At 42.8% G+C, this 21,101-nt stretch overlaps 2 protein-coding genes and 1 pseudogene across 2 annotated transcripts; 2 read left to right on the forward strand and 1 right to left on the reverse strand.

The window, feature by feature from the left end:
• Positions 1–630: 630 nt before the first annotated feature.
• On the forward strand, positions 631–7,948 carry LOC136466878 (aminopeptidase M1-A-like). The gene is made up of 19 exons (XM_066465392.1): positions 631–971; positions 1,731–1,876; positions 1,950–2,052; positions 2,602–2,788; positions 2,886–2,979; positions 3,550–3,703; positions 3,997–4,101; positions 4,183–4,299; positions 5,039–5,152; positions 5,549–5,731; positions 5,867–6,152; positions 6,242–6,363; positions 6,447–6,544; positions 6,629–6,806; positions 6,895–7,006; positions 7,086–7,156; positions 7,339–7,416; positions 7,494–7,568; positions 7,657–7,948. The coding sequence occupies exons 1-19, from the start codon at positions 651–653 to the stop codon at positions 7,837–7,839; spliced, it is 2,727 nt and encodes a 908-aa protein (XP_066321489.1). The 5' UTR covers positions 631–650; the 3' UTR covers positions 7,840–7,948.
• Positions 7,949–14,512: 6,564 nt separating this feature from the next.
• Positions 14,513–15,600, forward strand: LOC136465343 (uncharacterized). Its single transcript, XM_066464113.1, has 3 exons — positions 14,513–14,812; positions 14,907–15,227; positions 15,334–15,600. The coding sequence occupies exons 1-3, from the start codon at positions 14,513–14,515 to the stop codon at positions 15,598–15,600; spliced, it is 888 nt and encodes a 295-aa protein (XP_066320210.1).
• A 162-nt stretch (positions 15,601–15,762) lies between these two features.
• On the reverse strand, positions 15,763–19,898 carry LOC136463037 (U-box domain-containing protein 52-like; annotated as a pseudogene).
• Between the last annotated feature and the right edge of the window lie 1,203 nt (positions 19,899–21,101).

Raw genomic sequence — 21,101 nt, forward strand, 5'->3', positions numbered from 1 at the left:
GTATGGGACCTGGTAGCCTCCATCCCCATGTCTCCTCCCTCAGCTCCAATCTCTATCTTCCCGCACGCGCGGCGTAGTTCAAAACAAAAATTTCCAGAAACAAGAAAATTAAAAGAAAATCCGTTCACGACCCCATCGACCACCACAGAAATCTGTTTGCTTTGCTCTCCTCTGCTGCTGCTGTGCCTCGCGTCCGCCGCCCCCGGTCACAATCACAAGCAAATCCGTTGCGTTGCGGCAGGGACGCAGGGGTCCCCACCCCCCGAGTATAAATAAATAAAATAAAAAACATTATTATATATATAAAATCGTCCTTCCTCCCCCCGTCCCCTCGCCATACCGAGCGCTTCGTCAGTTTCAGCCATAGTTTAGTTCGCGAAATTTGGATTTTGGGTTACTGTAGCATGTTCGTTTTTATTTGGTAAATAGTGTTTAAATATGAACTAATTAGGCTCAAAACATTCGTATCGTAATTTCCCACCAAACTGTGCAATTAGTTTTTCTTTTCGTCTACATTTAATGCTCTATGCACGGACCGCAAATATTTAATGTGACAGGTACTTTTTGGAAGTTGGGTGGAACTAGCTCAGTTTTATTCCTCCACTCACCTCCGAATAGCGTTACGGATATTTTCCGAGTCCGAATATCGTATGCGATCCGTTTTCGTCCCTACCTCCGAAGCTTCCATCCGAATCTCTGCCTCCTTCCTTCCTTCCGCTAGGCTGCGGCTGCGGGCGATGGCGGCGGAGCAGACCGCGGAGCAGTTCCGGGGCCAGGCGCGGCTGCCCCACTTCGCGACCCCGCGGCGCTACGACCTGCGCCTCACGCCGGACCTCGCCGCCTGCGCCTTCGCCGGCTCCGTGGCGGTGTCCCTCGCCGTCGCCGCGCCCACCCGCTTCCTCGTGCTCAACGCCGCCGAGCTCGACGTCGCGCCCGCGGGCGTCAGCTTCGCGCCGCAGGGCTCCGACCAGGTTGCGTGCTTGCTCGCTTGCCTTGCCTTTGCTCCCGCCCGCCCGTCGCTGTGCCTGTGCGCGGGTGTGTTTGATTGATCTGTTCGTGTATGGTTAGGGGTTTAGAGAATTATTAGATGTGGCGATCTTTTCGGAGGTGCCAGCTAGGATTCTTAGATGGAGTGCTTTTTTACCAGAATACCAGTCGCATAAGAACACTAAGTTTTGATCTGCTCAGAGCAATTTCCACAGTTCAGCCATCGGTGTCTGTCTGTCGGAGGGGGTTGGTGTTGGGGGCATGAGATCGCTGTCTTAAACTTAGTGTAGTTTTTTAGGGCTATAGCTACCTCGGAATTTCTTGCAATTTGATTGATTGCAAGTTAAATCTGCCTTAAAATTTCTTAGTTGTTTGATTGAAATCCATGATTTTGTGTTCAAACAATTTTAGATTACACTTGGAGCACGAATATAAATATAACTGTCAGTGAAGGTCTCAATACTCGTAGATGCCTCAGTGATATGGTTTAATACTTACGGCTGCTTGTATACTTGTTCAAGCATAAGAGTTTCCTGCAATCATACAAGTATTCTCATTTTGAAACTGTACGCTGCATGTTTTAATCTCTGAGTGGGAATGGCACTTTTGCACTTAGGATGGTTTGCAAAAAGGGCCATGTGTGGATGGTGATAGTCGTCTTGGAGGGTTTATGATGGTGTTTCTAACAATGCACTAGCACTTTGCTCTGCATTTATTCTAAATCATGTTACCATTTGAATCAGGTGCTGCAACCTTTGGAGGTTACCAACGTGCCAGAAGATGAGATCCTGATTATTCGCTTCAATGAGGTGCTTCCTCTTGGGGAGGGAACTTTGACCATTGCCTTCCAGGGAACTTTGAATGATAAGATGCATGGGTTCTACAGAAGGTAATCATTTTTCTAGTATTAAGTTGGTTTGTAAATCAAGCAACATATTCAGAATGAAACTTTTTGTTTATAGTGTGTATGAGCTCAATGGAGAGAAGAAAAACATGGCTGTAACACAGTTTGAACCAGCTGATGCAAGGCACTGCTTCCCTTGTTGGGATGAGCCTGCTTTCAAGGTTTACTGCTTTGATCTCTTTCTCAAACCAATATGTTTGCTTTTTATTTGCATTGCATGAGGAAATAGAACCCTGCATGGGGTTTATGGAGAGGCACCATTCATGCTTCACCACTTTGTTTTTCTATCTACTCCCTTCTATTCTTTATACTATCTTATGTTTGCTTTTGCTTCCATTGCATGAGGTAAGATGTGTATAGACTTAGAGTCTTGCATGGTAATCATGAACAAGTTCAATTGATGCTAGTGTTAAGGATAAAACAGAGGTTTTATTCTCTACATGAACATATCTGTGCTCATGCAGATTGAGATTCTTTGTAGTTGTCCTTTCATAGATTCTATAGATGACCTCAATTCATTTTAGTCTGATTTGATGGTTAGGATTATTGTATGAGCTCATTCATTTTACCCTGATTTGCATGGTTAGGATTTAACTTCACCGGTTTAACTGGCGTTTAAAATGCGTAATTGGCACAGAAAAAACATTAATGGCTTTATATTACATGGCAAACACTATTTTATGTCTGTACCTTTCCTTCTCTCCCTGCAGGCTGTGTTCAAAATTACTGTAGAAGTTCCTTCTGAGACCATTGCTTTGTCAAATATGCCAGTCATTGAAGAGAAGATCAATGGTCCTACCAAAATAGTCTACTTCCAAGAATCTCCGATAATGTCTACATACCTAGTGGCTGTTATTGTTGGCATTTTTGACTATGTGGAAGATTTCACCACAGATGGTACTGTAACTTCTGTCACATTAACTTCCAATTCTTTATCTTTCATCTTATGGCCATTCATGCCTCAAAAGTTGACTTGTTCTCCATTCCTTTGCAGGAACTAGGGTCCGTGTTTATACACAAGCTGGTAAGAGTGCGCAGGGGAAGTTTGCTCTAGAGGTTGCCTTGAAGACATTGGTCCTCTTTAAGGAGTAATTATCTCACATTCTCAGATATTTGAAAGATCGCCTACATTTTTGTTGCAGTGCTCATAGATGCATAGTTTATTTAATCCGATATATCATTTTGGAATTTTGATACTGATCCTGGCCAAGATATTCTGCAAAGAATTGAGTTCTATAGGTTGATTGATTTGATTGCCATGTGTGTGAAATTGTGGATGCATTCCATTAGAGGCTCTATTTCTTGATGTCCAGTATAATTTTGGATGCATTCCATTCCATTACGAGCTTAGTGGGTATTTACATGTTTCAATATTGATGATGCAGTGTTGCAGTATTGATGATGTGATGTTGGGCTTCCCAAAATCGGACTGACGGTTTAAGGCCTTTCCAAATTTGTAAATGATGTTTCATGCTTTGATTATAACTAATATCAATGTTATGGCCCTTCCATACCCTTTCAAAGAACATCTGCTTCTTGTGAATTTGATGATCATTTGAGGCATCCGTGCCACATCCTCTGCTTGATTCACTGTCACACACGAAAGCTCTCTTTGTGGTATCAGGTAATGATGATTGATGAATTCTTTATGTTGGCAGGTATTTTGCTGTGCCATACCCCCTCCCCAAAATGGACATGATTGCTATTCCGGATTTTGCCCTTGGAGCCATGGAGAACTACGGCTTGGTTACATACCGTGAAACAGCATTGCTATTTGATGAAAGACACTCTGCAGCTGCCAATAAGCAACGGGTTGGTCACTATGAAATTGTAATTTTCAATTATTTGTACTAAGCTGGTCATGTGATTCAGCCATCTTAATTATGTATTTTCCCATGGTACCTGAAACCATTTGACTTGGGCAATAGTTGAGAATGCTGAACTTGATTACAGAACTAATTTCTTTTTATACTAACCAATTTAATAATCATTAATGCAGAAGGATGTTATAGTATTTTGTAGTGGTTTGATTCAGGATATGCAGTAGCTGTTTGATTGTCATGTGCTGTCACACCAACCTTATGATGATTTTTTTGCCTATCCAGGTTGCAGTTGTTGTAGCTCATGAATTAGCTCATCAATGGTTTGGAAATCTTGTCACAATGGAGTGGTGGACACATCTGTGGCTTAATGAGGGCTTTGCGACTTGGGTAGTAAATTAGAACAAAAAAGTAATTGAAAACCTCCATATAGTTTTATGTTTCTCATATAATTTGTTCTTTCCACTGCAGGTGTCTTACTTAGCCTCAGATCAGTTCTTCCCTGAATGGAATGTTTGGACTCAGTTTCTAGAGGAATCTACAACAGGTTTCAAGTTGGATGCTCTTGCAGGTTCACATCCAATTGAGGTAACAATTTTTTTCCCTGCAATGTTATGACCATATCTGTAGGAATTTACAAATGTATATTTTACATTCTAAGTGGACTTGGAGGTCTGAGACATGGATGTGACCGTTGATTGCTTGTCTAATTTTATCAGTCCTAAATATAAATATGATTGGCTTTATATTTACTACACCTTTATTTTGTGGCAAAACGTTGGTGTATCAGTGGATGCCTCTACTGACTACTGGGACCTAAAGTTGGGATTACACCCATCATAATTTATGTTGTAATGGATGTTTTGAATTGTGTTCTACTACCTCGTACCTGCTTGTCTCAAGGCTAACTTAGCCAAATTTTGGTTGTTATATGTTAGCAAGTTATTAATTCGAATACGATTGAAGTATTTTGTTGATGAAAACGATATGTGGTTGTATAATGGCCAATTTTGATGCCATTATGTAAGCTGAATATTTTTATGGGGTTGTAACATATTTCTAATCAATCAAAATATCCTATTCTACTGGAGATGGGAGAATTAAAAAAAATGTCAACAAAGTCCCAGGTTTCTAGTGCTTTTAGAAAGCGTGGTACAATATTACAATTATCATTGTTCTAAAAATCGATAACCATTGTGGCATTGTCTGTAGAGACTTGGGGCACACTATGAAATACTGATAGTGCAGTTTAAATGGCAGAATAAAAATCAATGCATATTTAAAACTGGCACATATTTCACGTGGCTTAATAATATATTATTTTCAGGTGGACATAAATCATGTTGATGAAATAGATGAGATATTTGATGCTATAAGCTATAGGAAAGGAGCTTCTGTCATTCGGATGCTGCAAAGCTATCTTGGGGCTGAGGTCTTTCAGGTTTGGTTTTCTTATTCATTACTCTCTTCATTTTGTTTGTCAAGAAAAAAAATGCACAGTTTAAAAAAATAGTAGTATAATTGTGTGGCTGAATTATAATCTCACCTAGCCCAACTTGTGAAATGCCACTTAGTTTTTTTAATAATGGAGGCAATCTTTGGACTATGCACATAAGCTTTTGTTAGGAGTTTAATTAATATGTTTTTTCTTCCTAACTATATACTTAGACAATTGGGCGGCATGCTAGACATATTAATTGTACATTAATGCTATTCTTTGAGAACACATTATTGCAAAATGCACATAAATTTCATGTTATTTGTCACTTGTCAATGAGGATATCTCAAATATATTTTCAGTGGTAACCAGAAGCTGTCCTTTTATTCTTTTTGCTAGAAATCTTTGGCCGCATACATCAAAAGATTTGCGTATTCAAATGCAAAGACAGAGGACTTATGGGCTGCCCTTGAAGAGGGGTCTGGTGAACCAGTTAGAACATTAATGCATTCATGGACAAAACAGCAAGGTTATCCTGTTGTCAGTGTGAAACTCAAGGATGGAAAGGTCCAGCTGGAGCAGGTATATTGTAGACCTTTCTGAAGACATGTTTGCGAAATCCTGTAAATTTGCAAGACCTTTTCTCCATTTGCAAAATCAAGTTTAGTTTTCTGCTTTAGAGGCCTTCTGAAAATCTTTCGATCTTGTTTGTTGCAGACACAATTTCTTTCAAGTGGGTCCACAGGATCTGGGCAATGGGTGGTTCCTGTCACACTATGTTGTTGTGCGTACTCACGCCAAGAGAAGTTCCTTTTTCATGGGAAACAAGAAGATTTTGATTTGTCAGGGTTAGGGCTCACAGAATGCCAAAAGAAGTGTAGCTTCTGGATTAAACTTAATGTCAACCAGACCAGCTTCTATAGGGTGAGCTATGATGATGAACTTGCATCCCAACTTCGGTATGCAATTGAAACCAACAAATTGAGTGCAGCAGACAGATATGGTAAATTCTGCCAAAATCTTATTTCAAGTGAACCATTCTTACCCCGTCAAACTGGTCTTACATTGTTATTGTTTAAATTAAAAATACAGGTGTGCTCGATGATGCTTATGCCCTCTGTATGGCTGGCAAACAAAAGCTAGTCTCCTTGTTGCAGTTGATTTCTGTGTACAAGGATGAGACTGAGTATACTGTGCTTGCACACGTAATCACGGTAATGTTCTCTCTACCTGAAAAGTCCTTTTCACATACTTAGTTTTTTTTTTCATTAGCAATTTAAACCATTTGTCTCTGTAGACGAGTCTGCACATTGCCGAGATGATGGCTGTTGCTGCTCCAGAGGAGTTGGTTAATCTGAAGAAGTTCCTAATTGATTTCCTGGAGCCATTTGCACTGTAAGTATATTGCTCTATTTATTCTGTAATGGGAATAACATTTTATACTGAGATCTTGCCTAACATTTCAGAAATTGTTTGTAGGAAACTTGGCTGGGATGCTAAGAGTGGTGAGGGCCACCTGAATGCTTTGTTAAGAGGCACACTATTAACTGCTCTTGCAGAACTTGGCCATGAGACTACCATAAATGAAGCTGTTCGTCGATTTAATGTCTTTCTGGTAGACAGAGAGACACCACTCCTCCCTCCAGATGTTAGAAAGGTTAGCATCTTAACGGAATTTAAGTTGTATATATAGCTAACTACTAAATGGTCCACAGCCCAGTTATTGATCCTGTTTTGTTTTGTAGGCTGCATATGTTGCTTTGATGCAGACAGTGAGCAAATCGAACAAAACTGGCTACAAATCACTATTGAAGATATATAGAGAAACTGATCTAAGCCAGGAGAAAGTTCGTGTGTTAGGAAAGTGACATTTTTCTTTTGCCATTCGAAGGTGAGCTTGTTTTTCTGGGATCTCATGAAATTTCTGACCCTTCTGTAGGTTCTTTGGCATCATCCCCTGACCCTGATGTTGTCTGTGAAGCATTGGATTTCATATTGTCACCTGAGGTAATAAACATGCCATAATTCTTCAATTTTTACATTTATATGCTAATTATTATTTGTGCTATTGGTTTACTATTGCATGAGTTCAGGTGGCCATGTGTGTTCCACATGATATGGTTAAACTTTGTTTCATCTTACTGGTCTCATGTTGTATTGCACGGTCTCATGTTGTATTGCACACGCAGGTGAGGAATCAGGACGCAATATTTTTGCTAAGAGGGGTGAGTTCAGGGGCACACGAGGTCGCATGGCAATGGCTGAAGGTATTCACTGCCGTCCTTATTTTTCTTGGTTAGCTTTGTGACTTTATTTTCCATATATGCTTACTCTATAATTTCAGAAAAACTGGGACTACATATTGGGAGCCTACTCTGGAACTTTGCTCACCAATTTCGTCAACATAACCGTCTCGCCAGTACGATGCATAACCTATCTGCATCGTGTCTCTTTTATAAGCCGATTTACATTTTACTCTTCTGACACATCATGAAACATGGTTTCAGATGGCCACCGATGAACATGGTGATGAGGCGGAGGACTTCTTCAAGAGCAGAACTAAGGCAAACATTGCGAGGACTGTGAAGCAGAGCATCGAGAGAGTAAGGATCAATGCCCAATGGGTCAATAACATCAAGGCTGAGGCTGACCTCGGCAGTGTTCTCAAGAAGCTGGCTCACAAGCACTGATCAGAGACGGTCACTTTCATTTCTCTGTAGTCCCTAGTGCCGAGATGTAACTTGTGCTCTGAAACAAGTAGATTAATAAAGGGCTACTTTCGTTTGTGTGTCGTCCTGAGCTGCCTTGTCCGTAGATTCCTAGAAACTGTTCTGCGCGAAAGTTACCATGCGTCGAATTTCATCGGTTATATCCTTCTGAGGCCCGTATCGCCCATGTCGCACAGGAGAGCGATAAATTTGTTCCAATAACTGACTGCGAGTTGGCTTCCAAATGTACACTTCGTCATTGTTTTAGGGTTTGACTCCATTTACATTGCAGCATAATGTATTATTTACATGTATAAAACCTTAAATGACCTTAAAATACAAATATATTTTGTACAATTCACATGAATATGAAATGTACTTATAATTTCACTATGTGCTGGTCGAAATAACCAGAGTTTGGATGTTTCAAAAACTTGCACAATATAATTGGACGGCGCTTACATGGTTAGCACGGCAGAAGGAAGCGGCATGGACACCAGGAGGCGATGTTCGTCTAGGATAACAGTGTCAGGGTGCTGCACAAGCGCCGCAATCGGAGAAAGAGAAGGCTAGACTTAGGACATACTTCTCTTAATATTCAACCTCTGTTCCAAAATACCAAAATGATAGACGTTATAGGATTGTGCTCAGATATCAATGTTTTTTTTTTTCTCGAATACGCACAAGCGATGCGTATCATTGTATTAGGTAGGAAGAGTTTGAGCAATACAAGCTGCCGTTCCACGGCCTGCGTTAGTGTTTTGCAAGCGCTACATTTTGAAACCAACGACATTCAAGGGTGACCATCCCACCTACAGGCGAGCCAACGTTTCAAGCCCCCGTGCGCCGGCGTCAATCCACCGATCGGCCTCGGCCTTGACTAGCTGCAGCACCTCGTTCACCGATGAGGATGCCTCCCTGAAGCACCTGGCATTTCGTTCCTTCCAGATGGTCCTACAGACTAGCGCAAACAGGGAGTCAATGCCTCGGCGCCTGGACACCATTGTATGCCGCTTCGCAGTCGTCGCCACCATCGCAATGTTGTAGGTGCGGCTTGGTTGTGGCAGTGGGCGTTGCAAGGCTTGGAGAATGTGGAAGGATTTCACATTTATAACCAAAATGATAGACGTTATAGGATTGTGCTCAGATATCACTGTTGTATAACCAAAAGACCAAAGCATCACTATGAGAGAGAGAGGGAGAGAGAGAGATATATTGACAAATGGAAATGCTGTCGTTAGGGCATTCCGTTTCGTTCGGACGCGCGTTGATGGGTCTCGAGGCCCGCGGGTGTTGATGGTGTAATTTGGCAAGAGAATATGTCATGATCTACCAAATTATATATGTTATTGATAATTAATCTAAATCAGTTGACACGTTGCTTGAGAGTAACAGGGCCAAGGGCGTTCCATGCATCTTGGAGTTCACGTGTGGAGAAAGCAAGCAAGGAAGGATTTCAGAGGCGTGGATCGTAAGGATTTCACATTTATTAATTATTTGGCCGAGTTAACAATTATTTAAGTTCCGGACTAGGAGATATATCAGATTTGTTGGCCGAATCAGTTAAGAAAAGGAATATTTTATTCATTATTATCTACATGCAGATTTAATGTACGTGAAGAGTCAGAATATATAGAAGATTGGAGAAGATTGTAACTAATTGGGCTGTTTATATCCGGCCATTAGTTTTCCTGTTGATAGGATCGGACACGTAGGTCCTGTTTGGTTACCCCTCCTAAAAGCTTTAGGAGCTAAAATCTGGATAGAATCTGTCTAAAGAACCAAACACTCCCTTCTAAAACCTCCTAAAAATTTTAGGAGGCTGGTTTTTCTTTAGGAGCTCCACCCCTCCTAAAGTCCTTCCTGGACCCCCACTATCCCTCATTTATTGCCCCCTCCCCCTCTCTCTCTCCTAAAGAAGGGTAAAAGTGTCTTTGTTTAACAACATTTACTGTTTTAGTCAGTTTTAAAAGGTTCAACCAAACACTATTTTATGAGGTTTTAGAAGGCTGCCTAAAATTTTTAGGAACTAAAGTTTTAGGAGGTCGGAACTAAACAGGGCCGTATGTAGTTCAGTTTAGAATCCTGGCCGGATACAGCTGGCTTGTCAAAGACCGAATCCTGGCCGGATACAGCTGGCTTGTCAAAGACCGTGACATATTGTTTCCCCACTAGCCAATTGACATAATACATCTACTATTTTTATCGTTGTTTGTTCTTTCTTCTTCCTTTGGACAGTAGTACATGCTAAACCCTAGTCTCCATTAGGGATTGGTAATCTTTGCCGTTTTGCGCTGGAAACGGTCGACTCTCCTCCACGAAAACGAGAAACTCCTTTGCTAGTTTGTCCCGAAAACTAGTCGCTCATCGTCGCGAAAGTATGATACTTATCGTGTTGTTGCGCGGATCAATTTCTCGTGCCAACAGCGGGAACGACCCAACAGGCAACACTGTCATCCGCACGGAAATAAAAATAAAAAATCACTGCTCTCACCTTCCTCTCGAACCACCGCTGTGCCCGCATCCATTCTCGAACCCACTCACCACGACCACGCTGTTGCGCCCGCACCACCGCGGCCACAACACAACGGTGTGCTACACCGCGCCCGAGCGCCGCCGCTTGCTTTCTTGTCTCCCCACTACAACTCACCACTCGCCGCCGAGTTCTCCAAGCCGACGCGGCTTGGTCCATGGCTACTGCTCTAGCGTGGCGTTCTTCACTGCGCCCAGCAGCTTGCCTGCCACCATCCTCCCTCTCCACTGGACCCAAGCACCGCTTGCTGGCTACCGCAGTTCCCCACAAGGTAGGCCATGGATGCCAGTGACGCCATGTTTCAAGTGGTTCAGGTGTTTCAGAAGTTGTTTTCAAGTGTTTCATCTGGATGTTGCGTATGTTACAATGGCTATTATATGTTTCAAGTGTTGCAGACGTATGTTTCAAGTGTTTCATGTGTATGTTGCAGAAGTATATCTGAATGTTGCATAACATGTATGTTGCAAGCGTATGTTTCAAGTGTTTCATACGTATGTTTTATCTGGATGTTGTAAAACTAGATCTGGTTGTTGCATGCGTTTGCAATGGCTTTCAAGCGTTTTAAGGTGTTTTGTAAGTGTTTCAGATGTATGTTGTAAGTGTTTCAACTGTTCAGATGTGTGTTGCAAGTGTTTCATCTTGAATGTTGCAAAAGTAGATCTGATGTTGCATATGTTAGAATGGGACCACCTGCCGCAGGCCGCAGCCGCCTGTTGTAGTTGCTGGGGCGTTGGAAAGTGTACTGAGGCACGAGCGGTCCCCGCCTGCAAGTGCGTGGAAAGCGTACGAGGCACAAGCATCGACTGTGTTCTTCGGTCGGGCGAGCGGCGCGTGCGGTCTGGGTGGTGCGGGCCCCCGCATGAGGCCCACTGGGTGTAGGTGCAAGAAACGGGGTACTGGCACCGGCACGAGCATCGAGCAGTCTCTGCGTGTTTTAGGTCAGGGCGAGCAGGGCGTGCGGTCTGGGTGGTGCAGGCCCCTACGTGGGCGCACCGGGCGTGCGGTCTGGGTGGTGCAGGCCCCTGTGTGGGCGCACCGGGCGTCCTCCCAGCTGGGCACTAGCAGTCCCCATTGAGAAACGGGAAATGTATATTGGAAAAAGATGAAAGGTACATTGAGAAGCCAAAACTGTCAAGTATTTTGTGAATACTACAATGTCAACTTTTTGGGGATAGAGAAAATTTTATTCATTTTGGTTAATAGCTAGTAATTAAAATTAACATGTGAAGATCTAAGATCTGCTAATAGGACGGACAATGGCAGAGTTAGCAAAAATCCACACCTAAAGCTATCTAAGTGCCTAACTAATCTATAATAGGTACAAAAATATAGACAATTATTAGTAATTATAAGTACCTAATTAGTAAGTTATAGACAATTATTTGATTTATCTCTACCTATCTTAATTATCGTTTACATTAACAGGTGAATCTGAACCTATACATAAAAGCTTGAACATTTAAAATCAGTTGGGGATGCAATATAAAAATGTAATCATTAGTGAACAAAAAAATTGATAATAGGGAACACAACGTACTAAAGAATGGATTTTAATGTCATGGTCTTTTTTTTATTGTAATTCTAGTAGAAATCAACAAATGGCAGCATTAATAACCCATGAATTTAATTTGAGAAAATTTGAAAGAGAGGATTGGACTTGAACACAGAGACTGCCTTGTTAGGAGAAATCAAAAGGAAGTGAGGGATGAAACACTTATCTACTTCACTACTTATTTGGCTCCCGCCTTCGGCACTGGCAGTCTGGTTCTGGTATCCACGCACCAAGTCTTGGTGTCTCCTACACTGCTAGGTAGTCGGCACCATAGCGCCCACTCTCTCGCCTCATTAGGCATTGGTGGAGCTAGCGTCTAGGTCCAGCCTCCAATGGTTGTGTCTAGATTAGGCCACCATTACTAAAGGTCTAGTCACACCACCGTTAGGGTTGGCTAGCTCGGCGAGTGGGAATGATTGAGGGAGGAAGAGCGAGGAGCAAAAGGGCAGAGGCTAGAGGTAGTGGGAGATTTTTGGACACGAGGCCTTCAAGGACTATATGCCCCTGAGCGAGCCACAACCAAGTTTTTTTTTGGGATTTTATTATCCAAATTATAAAATGAGTACCATTACATTTATAATCATTCTTGAGCGACTCCATATCAAACCAATAGAAATAACCTCAATTACTCTTTCTTGCAGTGTACTGATTTTGATTTTGAACTCTATTACAGTGCTCGAATCAAGATAAAGGACAAAATCGCGAAGCTTGTAGGCTACTAGAATCAAATCCATACTATGCTTCGCATCTAATGGATGGTTTCTTAGTTATCGTCTCAAGGATTCGAACTTGTGGTACGCGTGTTTGTAACAAATGTGGTCTTATGGTAGACATATCATACTGCACTCTTGTGGAATACTATTATGTTAGATGGAATATTGCATTTGCGTGCTGCATGAGACAAAAAAAAATCATTGATTCTCAAATGTGTATAGTCTAGAGACTTTGGTTTTCAGTTATCTTGCGTTTGTTCTGTTACTATTTTGTTGGGGTATTGAGATGCCCTGGCCTGTGAATAACTAATTTACTGTTTACCTGTCCAACGTTATGGCGATAAAAAGGAAGAGAAGGGGAGTGGCCAGCTTTTGCTATTTTGTCTTGTGGTTCTTGGAATGAAAATTCACTAATTGTTATGATGCCACTGAGATTGGTGGAAACAAGTTTTTTTTTTTCATGAACCGTGCTGGTGAAGAAAAAAAATGGAGGCAAACCATAGTAGAAAACTTGAGGCTGCTGTTACAGTAAAAAGAAATTAACATATTTTACACACATGCACACCATAAGTTTCCTTTGTATGCTCCCCTTATCTACACGCTAACAATCTCGTTTGGTTGACTGAAACTATGTTAGGCCCCATCATCAGGCGCTGCAGTCCATGATCATCTCATCTGAGTTAGGACTGAATTCTGAACAAGCAAGGACAGCAGTGGTTTTCCAGACCTGGAAGGCAACCTTATGTATGTCTATACTCTATACTGTTATAAAGGCCCTGTTTGGCATGGCTCCACTCCTAAACTCCAGTAACTCCATCAAAAAATCCAGCCAAACACCCCAACTCCAAAACTCCATGGAGCTGCTAACTTCATGGAGCTGTAGTGCAAATAGAGGTGGAGTTTTGGAGCACCTCTTTTGCTGCTCCAGAACCCTCTCTTTTGAACCTCCTCATAGAGTTGGTGGTTAATTACCCACCAATGCCACTGGTTACACAGAAAAATGTTTCGCTTCTATTCTCCGAGTCCCCCCCCCCCCCCGCGCATCTCATTTTCCCCATACCGAGCCTCCCTCTGTCCTCTTCTCGCGAGACCGCCCATTAGGGTTTCTGCCGCCGTCCACCCCACCGCTTGCCGGTCGAGCCCGCTGCCGTTCTCCTAGCCCCGTCAGGCCACGTAGCTCCGCCTCCCGCCATGTCTACACGAGGCCCGCCGCCTGCCGCCGAAGCCCCGACGCCGGAGATCCCCCGCCCGACCACAGAAGCTCTGCCTCCCGCCACGCCACGTCTACGCGAGGACCGCCGTCTGCCGCAGAAGCCCCGACGCCGGAGATCCCCCGCTCGGCCGCCTAGCTCCGCCTCCCTCCACGTCTGCACGAGTCCCACCGCCTGCCATAGAAGCCCCGATGCCGGCCGCTGCCCCCACACCACCGGAGATCCCCCGCCGGCCGTAGCCCCCCACCGACGGCCGTAGAGGCCCGCCAACAGCCGTCCGCAGAGGCCCCCTAAGGTATGGTGCCTGCTTTGTTTTTGGGATGCATGCTCTGTTGTAGATCGATGCTCTGCTGTAGATCGATGCTCTGCTTTGTAGATCGATGCTCTGCTATAGATTTCAAGGCATGAATTGGGTTGCATGCTCTGTTATAGATCGATGAATTATTGTAGCAATTGAAGTGTTCACTAGCTTCTATAACATTAGAGTCTTGTTTGTTGAAATTAGCCTGTTGGATAGATCGTTGCATAATGAGAACATGTTGTAATTCTAGATTGCTGAAAATAGCCTGTTGGCGGTTCAGTATATTCTAGTTGAAATTGCTCAGCATAATGAGAACCTCATATATGAAATTTGTGAGCTCGATAGATGCCTAAAATTGATTGGAACTCGAAGAACACTCAAGTGATGTGTATGTTGTTTGCCGAACAAGTTGGAAAAGGAAATCGGCCAAACACACACTTGAATGCACTTGGTAATACTGAGGTTGAGAAAGGATTCAAAGAAAAGACTGGAATTGTGGTTACCAAGGTTCAGATAAAATGGGACAAGTTGAAGGAAGATTTCAAGGCATGGAAGAAACTAATGCTGAGGCAAACAGGGACTGGTTGGGATCCTATAAAGAAGACTATTGCTATGGATGATGAATGGTGGAAAAAAGCTAGAGCTGTAAGTTGGTTTAAAAATTTTGCTATATTTGTTTTCCATATGTCAAATCTATTGGTAATACATATAATAATATGTGTTGTTTTGCTTATTTCAGGACATTCCAGGTTGTGGAAAGTTCAAAAAGAAGGGCCTTGAGAATGAAGATGACTTAGCCAAGTGTTTTGTTGACATCACTACTATTGGTATTGATCATTGGTCTCCTCATGTTGTGAATGTTGAAGCAACTAAAAATGTTGATGAGACACAAGATGAGGCAACCAATTTTGAGCCACAAGATGATGATGTCATTCCTGAAATACAAGAGGAGGATATTGGTATTTCTCCTCTACCTGCAAGTGACAAGAGATTGGCTAGGCCTGTTGAAAGAAGTGGCAAGAAGGTGAAGTCTGGAAATGCACTCCTAATTCAAGAAGCGGTAAACAGTATGGCAAGTTCAGCCAATGAATATGTTTCGAAGAGACATGGAAAATACTCTATTGATGAAGTGATGGAGGTTGTGATTGCTTGTGTTCCTTTACAAGATGCCCGGTTATTCAATGGTCACACAAAAGAAGATTGTTGCTGCTACCATGGTCCTACACAATTTCATACGTGAACATGCTAGTGTTGATGTGGACTTTGCTAATTTTGATAGAGATCCTACCTACATGCCTACTATTCCGAAAAGGTACAACAAGTATGCCGTGTCTCAACATGCCTCCGATGGATCAACTTCGGAATCAAGCTTTGTGACTATGGACACCTTTCATAATAATATGGCTACATCCATCGCCCTAGCATGGAATTAGTGCAATAATTATTGTAACGACCTTATTTTAGAACTATGAACTTATTTCGTAATTTCAGTTCTAGGCAAATGACATGTAATTTATTATTATTTTGGACTCCACTGCATGTACTTTCATTTCATATTTGTGAGAAGTAGTTCAAGTCGAACTAGGGGCAAGAATGGCAATCTACCCTCAAACTCATCTTTTCTGGAGTTGGGGACACCCTCCCAGCCAAACACCATCATCAGACAGCTCCAACTCCACCTAGAGCTAACTCCACCTGGAGTTCTGGAGTGGAGCAGCTCCACCCAGAGTTGGAGTCATGCCAAACGGGGCCAAAGTATGCTTGTTTTGCTTAATCCAGCGGAAGATTCCTTCTCATCGCATTTAGATGTCATCATTATTGAAACTGTATGGTGCGGAGCTTGAACAGTTTGTACTTGCGCTGCTAACCTGGGAAGTCTCATAATCATGCCCAAGATTACGCAGCCTGGTAAGCTCTGGCAAGATTTCTTTTCCAAGATCTGGCCTGTCTTTCTTCCGTAGCTCCGCGCACCGCAATGCCAGCTTCGCAAATTCCAGAGCCTCTTCCACCGGCCAGTCTGTCACCGTCGGGTCAAGTATCTCCTGGAAGGCTCCTCTCTCTATGGCATTTTCTACATGATGCGTGAGCCCCATGGGTGATCTTGCCGTGATGATCTGGAGCAGCATGATGCCAAGCGAGTATATGTCAGACTTGGTGGTGAGCATTCCAGTCTGCTGGTACTCTGGGTCAATGTAGCAGAAGGTGCCAGCCGTCGATGTCATCCTGTACTGTGTGACATCGGCTGCGGATTGTGGCTACCAGCCTTGCAAGGCCGACGTCACTGATCTTGCTGACAAAGTTGTGGTCGAGGAGGATGTTGGCAGGCTTTAGGTCCCGGTGGACAAGTGGTTCTGGCTTTGCTTGGTGGAGGAAGAGAAGTCCAGTTGCAATGTCGGCGGCGATCCTGAAGCGGATGCTCCATGGGATTGGCAATGTTTTTCCTCGTCTGCAGAGCCGGTCCTCTAGGCTTCCATAGTCCATGTATTCATACACCAGGCACCCATACTCTGGGCAGGCTCCAAGCAACAGCACCATGTTTGGATGCCGCATGCAGCTTAGTACTTCAATCTGCAAATTGTCACAAGCATGCGATTTAGCAGGTAATTCCTACTTAGGTATGATACTATTGTTGTCATTTTATAAATAGGTTGATCATGGTCATGAATTCATATGCATAATTGACAAGGTTTTAACTATTGGAGCGATAAAAGTCTATTACAAGATTTGTTTCACGTGAGGAGAGAAGAAATGTCCACTTCGTGAGAGTGAACAAATCGTCGCAGATATAAGAAACAGAATATATTTGGTGTTTGATGCGCTTCTAGTGATTTTTAGATAAGGAAAGCTGTCCAAATGTAGATTGACCATATCAACAAAGAACTTACTAGCTAAAGTTTCATAAATTTCAAGGCTAGCACAATCTGTGATTGCTGTATCAGATTTACCTCTTGCTGAAATTGTTGCCGTCCCTGTGATGCATCAGGTCTTAAGATTTTAATAGCAACGTTAGTATGATCCAGTACTGCTTTATATACCGGTCCATATCCACCTTCTCCTATCTTCAGCGCCTTATCAAACTTATGTGTAGCAGCTTCTATGTCATCAATGGAGTATCTCCTGTACCGGATATCATTTTTGTTCAGTGCATCAGTTGCTTTCTTCCTATCCTCAGCCTCCCGCTTTGCTTTCCATTCTGCTCTCAATCTCTTCTGCGCCTCGAGCTCTGCAATTTTCTGCGCAGTTTCTGCTGCCTCAAGTGCAGCTCTGCACTTTGCTTTCTCCATTTCAACCAGTGCAAGAGCTTCCTCTTCTGCATTCCGTAGTTCTTGGTACTTTTTGGACTCTTCCACCTTCATCTGGTGCATCTGTGCTGCCTGCAGTCAGATCATTGTTCATTGTTTCAATAATCAATATCTTTAGGTTAGCTTAGGAAGAAAGAACCTGGTACTTAGCAATACAGAAGCAAACACACCTTCTGTTTGGCATCAACAGCTTCCTTACATGCAGAGTTATACATCTCCATTGTCTGTTTCAGTTCTAGTCTCAGGCGTCTCATTTCAGCTTCCACATCCTTCCAGTTTCAAGTGAAACAAAACAAGAGATCGTGTCATTTGCCAAAAAGAACTCGATATTAATGTTATACTTATTGAGGAGCACTTACCCCGGAACAACTTAGGCTTTCCATGGACATCGCTGAGGAGAGCTCCAAGGATTCACCAAAGTCTATGGATGGCAACTCCATGCTCATTCCGAAATCAATGTCATCTGAAAAGGAGCTACGAGTCACTGAGGGCCTCGGTGGTGCTATGAAATCAATGTAGTCGTCAAAATCCTTCTGGGGTGCTGTCCTAGCTCCGGTAAGAGGCCTATCTCTCGACGGGGCCTTTGCATAGGCAGATAACCGGTCCACTGAATTTCTACTACTTGCCAACGGAGACGATGTATGAGAAGTCTTCTTCCAGTCCCCTCTTGAGGTCCTGCTTAAAAAACCGAATGCTCCTTTTAGCTGATATTAACAAGTTCTTTTTTAAAACATGGATGTTAACAAGTTATGAAGGCAAAGAGTGACCTGACTAAGAAAGTCCATGCATTTTACAATGATAAGAACGAAAGGGTGCAGACTGCCGATTAGTGGGAACCATATTATGTTCACAGCTACACAATGTAACTAATGAAGTGCTATTCATCCTCAGATTTACCTTGAGGCATCAGACTCTATGTTTGGTTGGGAGTGTTGCTTTGGAGGGAGAGTAGTAAAGGGTGCAGGAGCTTTGGCTGCCTTCACCTGGATGGCCTTTGCCTTGTGGATGACATGTACTGTGCAATAATCAGGCGCCATCTTCATCAAGCACGTTGGGACATCAGGATTTCTAAACCTTCTGCAGAGTACAATGATCATGCCTGTTTTCAGTATAGGCATCATGGGAATGTAAAGGCGTGCAACCATGGGAGATGAATGGGCAGGTAATATACCTGATGAATGTGTTCTTAGTTGATGCGCCGACGACAATGTCTGTGATGGCATTGCTACTGGCATAGTCAATTATTGCCTTGGAGATGTCAGTGCCATCCAAGATCAACTCCTTCAGATGCATCTGCGATGTAAAGGTGGCGTAAACGTGAATACTACCTGCAGCCATTCTGGATATTTTCAGAATAGTATAACTGCTCTTATTTTAATACCGAAGCATTTGATTCCAAAATTCTCTTTTTAGCAGTTAAACTGTGTACAGTTCAGTATGATGTTTCTGTAGTTGATAAATATTCTGCAGTGATATCATTTGTATATGCTTCCAATATTTGGAAAAAAGGTAATTTTCAATGGGAACTTACCCCTTTGCGAGCACAATACCCTCTATATGATATAAATAGCTGTGTTATCTCTGCATCACCCTCATCTTTGTTTGCTTCAACTGTAAATGGTCATATGAAACAAGATAAGCCTTAATTGATCAGACCAAGATTTTAACATAAAGCAGACCATGTTCAATAGAAGAATGAGTTTTTTTGAGTGCTCATTATCCTACAAAGGAATAGGCATTTTCTTGTGTCATTTTTTTGGTTGGTAATCTAAAATGGCATCATGTCATGTTGCTACGATAGAAACAATACTTGTAGGTTAACACTTAATCTAAAATCAGCTTGTTGTAAGGAGAATTGGTCTGGTGTAATATTGCTGAAATGGTTTAGCATTGTATAGCCTGAATCTGAAGATCTCCTAATGGACATAAATTGTCCTAGCTCAAAGGCTGTTGAGGTTGGTTGGTGTAGCAAGGCGAGCAATTGACTTTTATTCTCATATATCATACATGTTGAATTGTTGATGCAGAAACCCAACATTGGCATATATATAAATAAAACGGCTGAAAAGGCGCCTACCCCTGACATGGACGAGCTGGAGCATGCTGCCCCTGGTCAGGAGCTTATCCACCGCCCATTTTGCAGCCTGTTGGCTGTTCTTGTCCCTGTCGACGGCCACGATGATGGAGCTGTCCCTTGCAACCGGCTCGTGCTCGCTGCTGTGCGAAGAGGTCACGGAGAAGGGCGAGGCAAACATCTTCAATGGTGAGCACCACTGGTCTCTGTCTCTTTCGCAATGCAACAATCAGCTTCCGGCCCAATGGATTCCCAACAAACAGATAGCAAAGGGAAGGAGGATTCAAGGGGCGAAACGGAGGGGAGAGAGAGACAAGAGGGAATTTTGTCTCTCCTCTCCCGTCGCCTTTTTTTGTCCTGCTCGTCCCTAACCTCCCTCCCACGTTTGTCTGCTGTAATTGAGCCACCCAAAACTGCAAATGCGTTTTCAGGGAGTTTTGCTGTTTCACCAAATTTGGGCCATGAGCTTTCTCCTATTATTGGGTGGCTAGACTGTTACAGCCTACGGGGGCTTTGCTGTTCCTGTTTTCTTGTGTCCGTTCGTCTGTTTTTTGCACACACAATGAAAGGACTCATTACTGTCAGTACAGTCATCGTATGAATTATTTGTTAGCTTGTGTCATTTTAGAGACGATTCTGGTGTATCATTTCCCATCCTTTTTTTCAACTAATAAATAACATAATGGGAGCTCTTCTTTTCCAATGAAGAGTGCATCTGAATTCCTTTTGTTTACTAGTTCACCACCAACCCGTTGGGATGTAGTGTAAAAAACATTTTTAGAATATTTAATTAAATATATAATATAATTTCATCAAATGCAAAATTTAGGATTTAAAGGTGATTGGTGTCTGTACAGTGGATATATACAAGGCATTTTCAAACTTAAATGCCTGCAATCCTTCTCCCCTCAGCCCACTGAACTCTCATTTCTAGATTGGTGGGATAGAGTGAGTAGTGCTACTAGTGACATACTAATGCAAGGAATCAATTCTCTCATTATTCTTGGAGCATGGACTGTATGGACTCATTGCAACAGGTGTGTCTTTGATGGAGCAGCCCCTGATATTGCAAGAACTCTGATCGTTGCTGAAGAAGAGCGAAAACTATGGTCGTTGGCTGGGGCTCGAGGAATTTCCCTCCTGACTGCCCCCCATTCAGAAAGTTAAGATCCTAGTGCTGCTGTTGGTCACCCTTCGAAACAGACACGGGCGCGCTTAAACCTTAAGGATAAGAGAGTTTGGGGGAGTTTTGCGTGAGGTGGTGCGAGTGCGTGGACTTGCCTTTTGGCTGGCCTAGGGTGTGTTGTATGGGTTCTTTTCCTTTGTTCACTTCTTAATATAATGATGCACAGCCTGTGTTTTTCGAGAGAAAAAACTTAGATGAAAGTGTGAGCGGTTTAGGCCAAAACCTTTCACCACCCTTGCATGCGCTTCTTGCTTTAATTTGTTCCTCAACAAATCCCTATGGTTGTTGAGTCAATAGTTTCGAGTTGGATTAAACATGTGTCTTCAGGTCTATTGGCTACATTTTCTTTGAGCTGAGATTTGTTGGATGATT

This window comes from Miscanthus floridulus, chromosome 7 (assembly GCF_019320115.1).
Source record: "Miscanthus floridulus cultivar M001 chromosome 7, ASM1932011v1, whole genome shotgun sequence".
Taxonomy (NCBI): Eukaryota; Viridiplantae; Streptophyta; class Magnoliopsida; order Poales; family Poaceae; genus Miscanthus; species Miscanthus floridulus.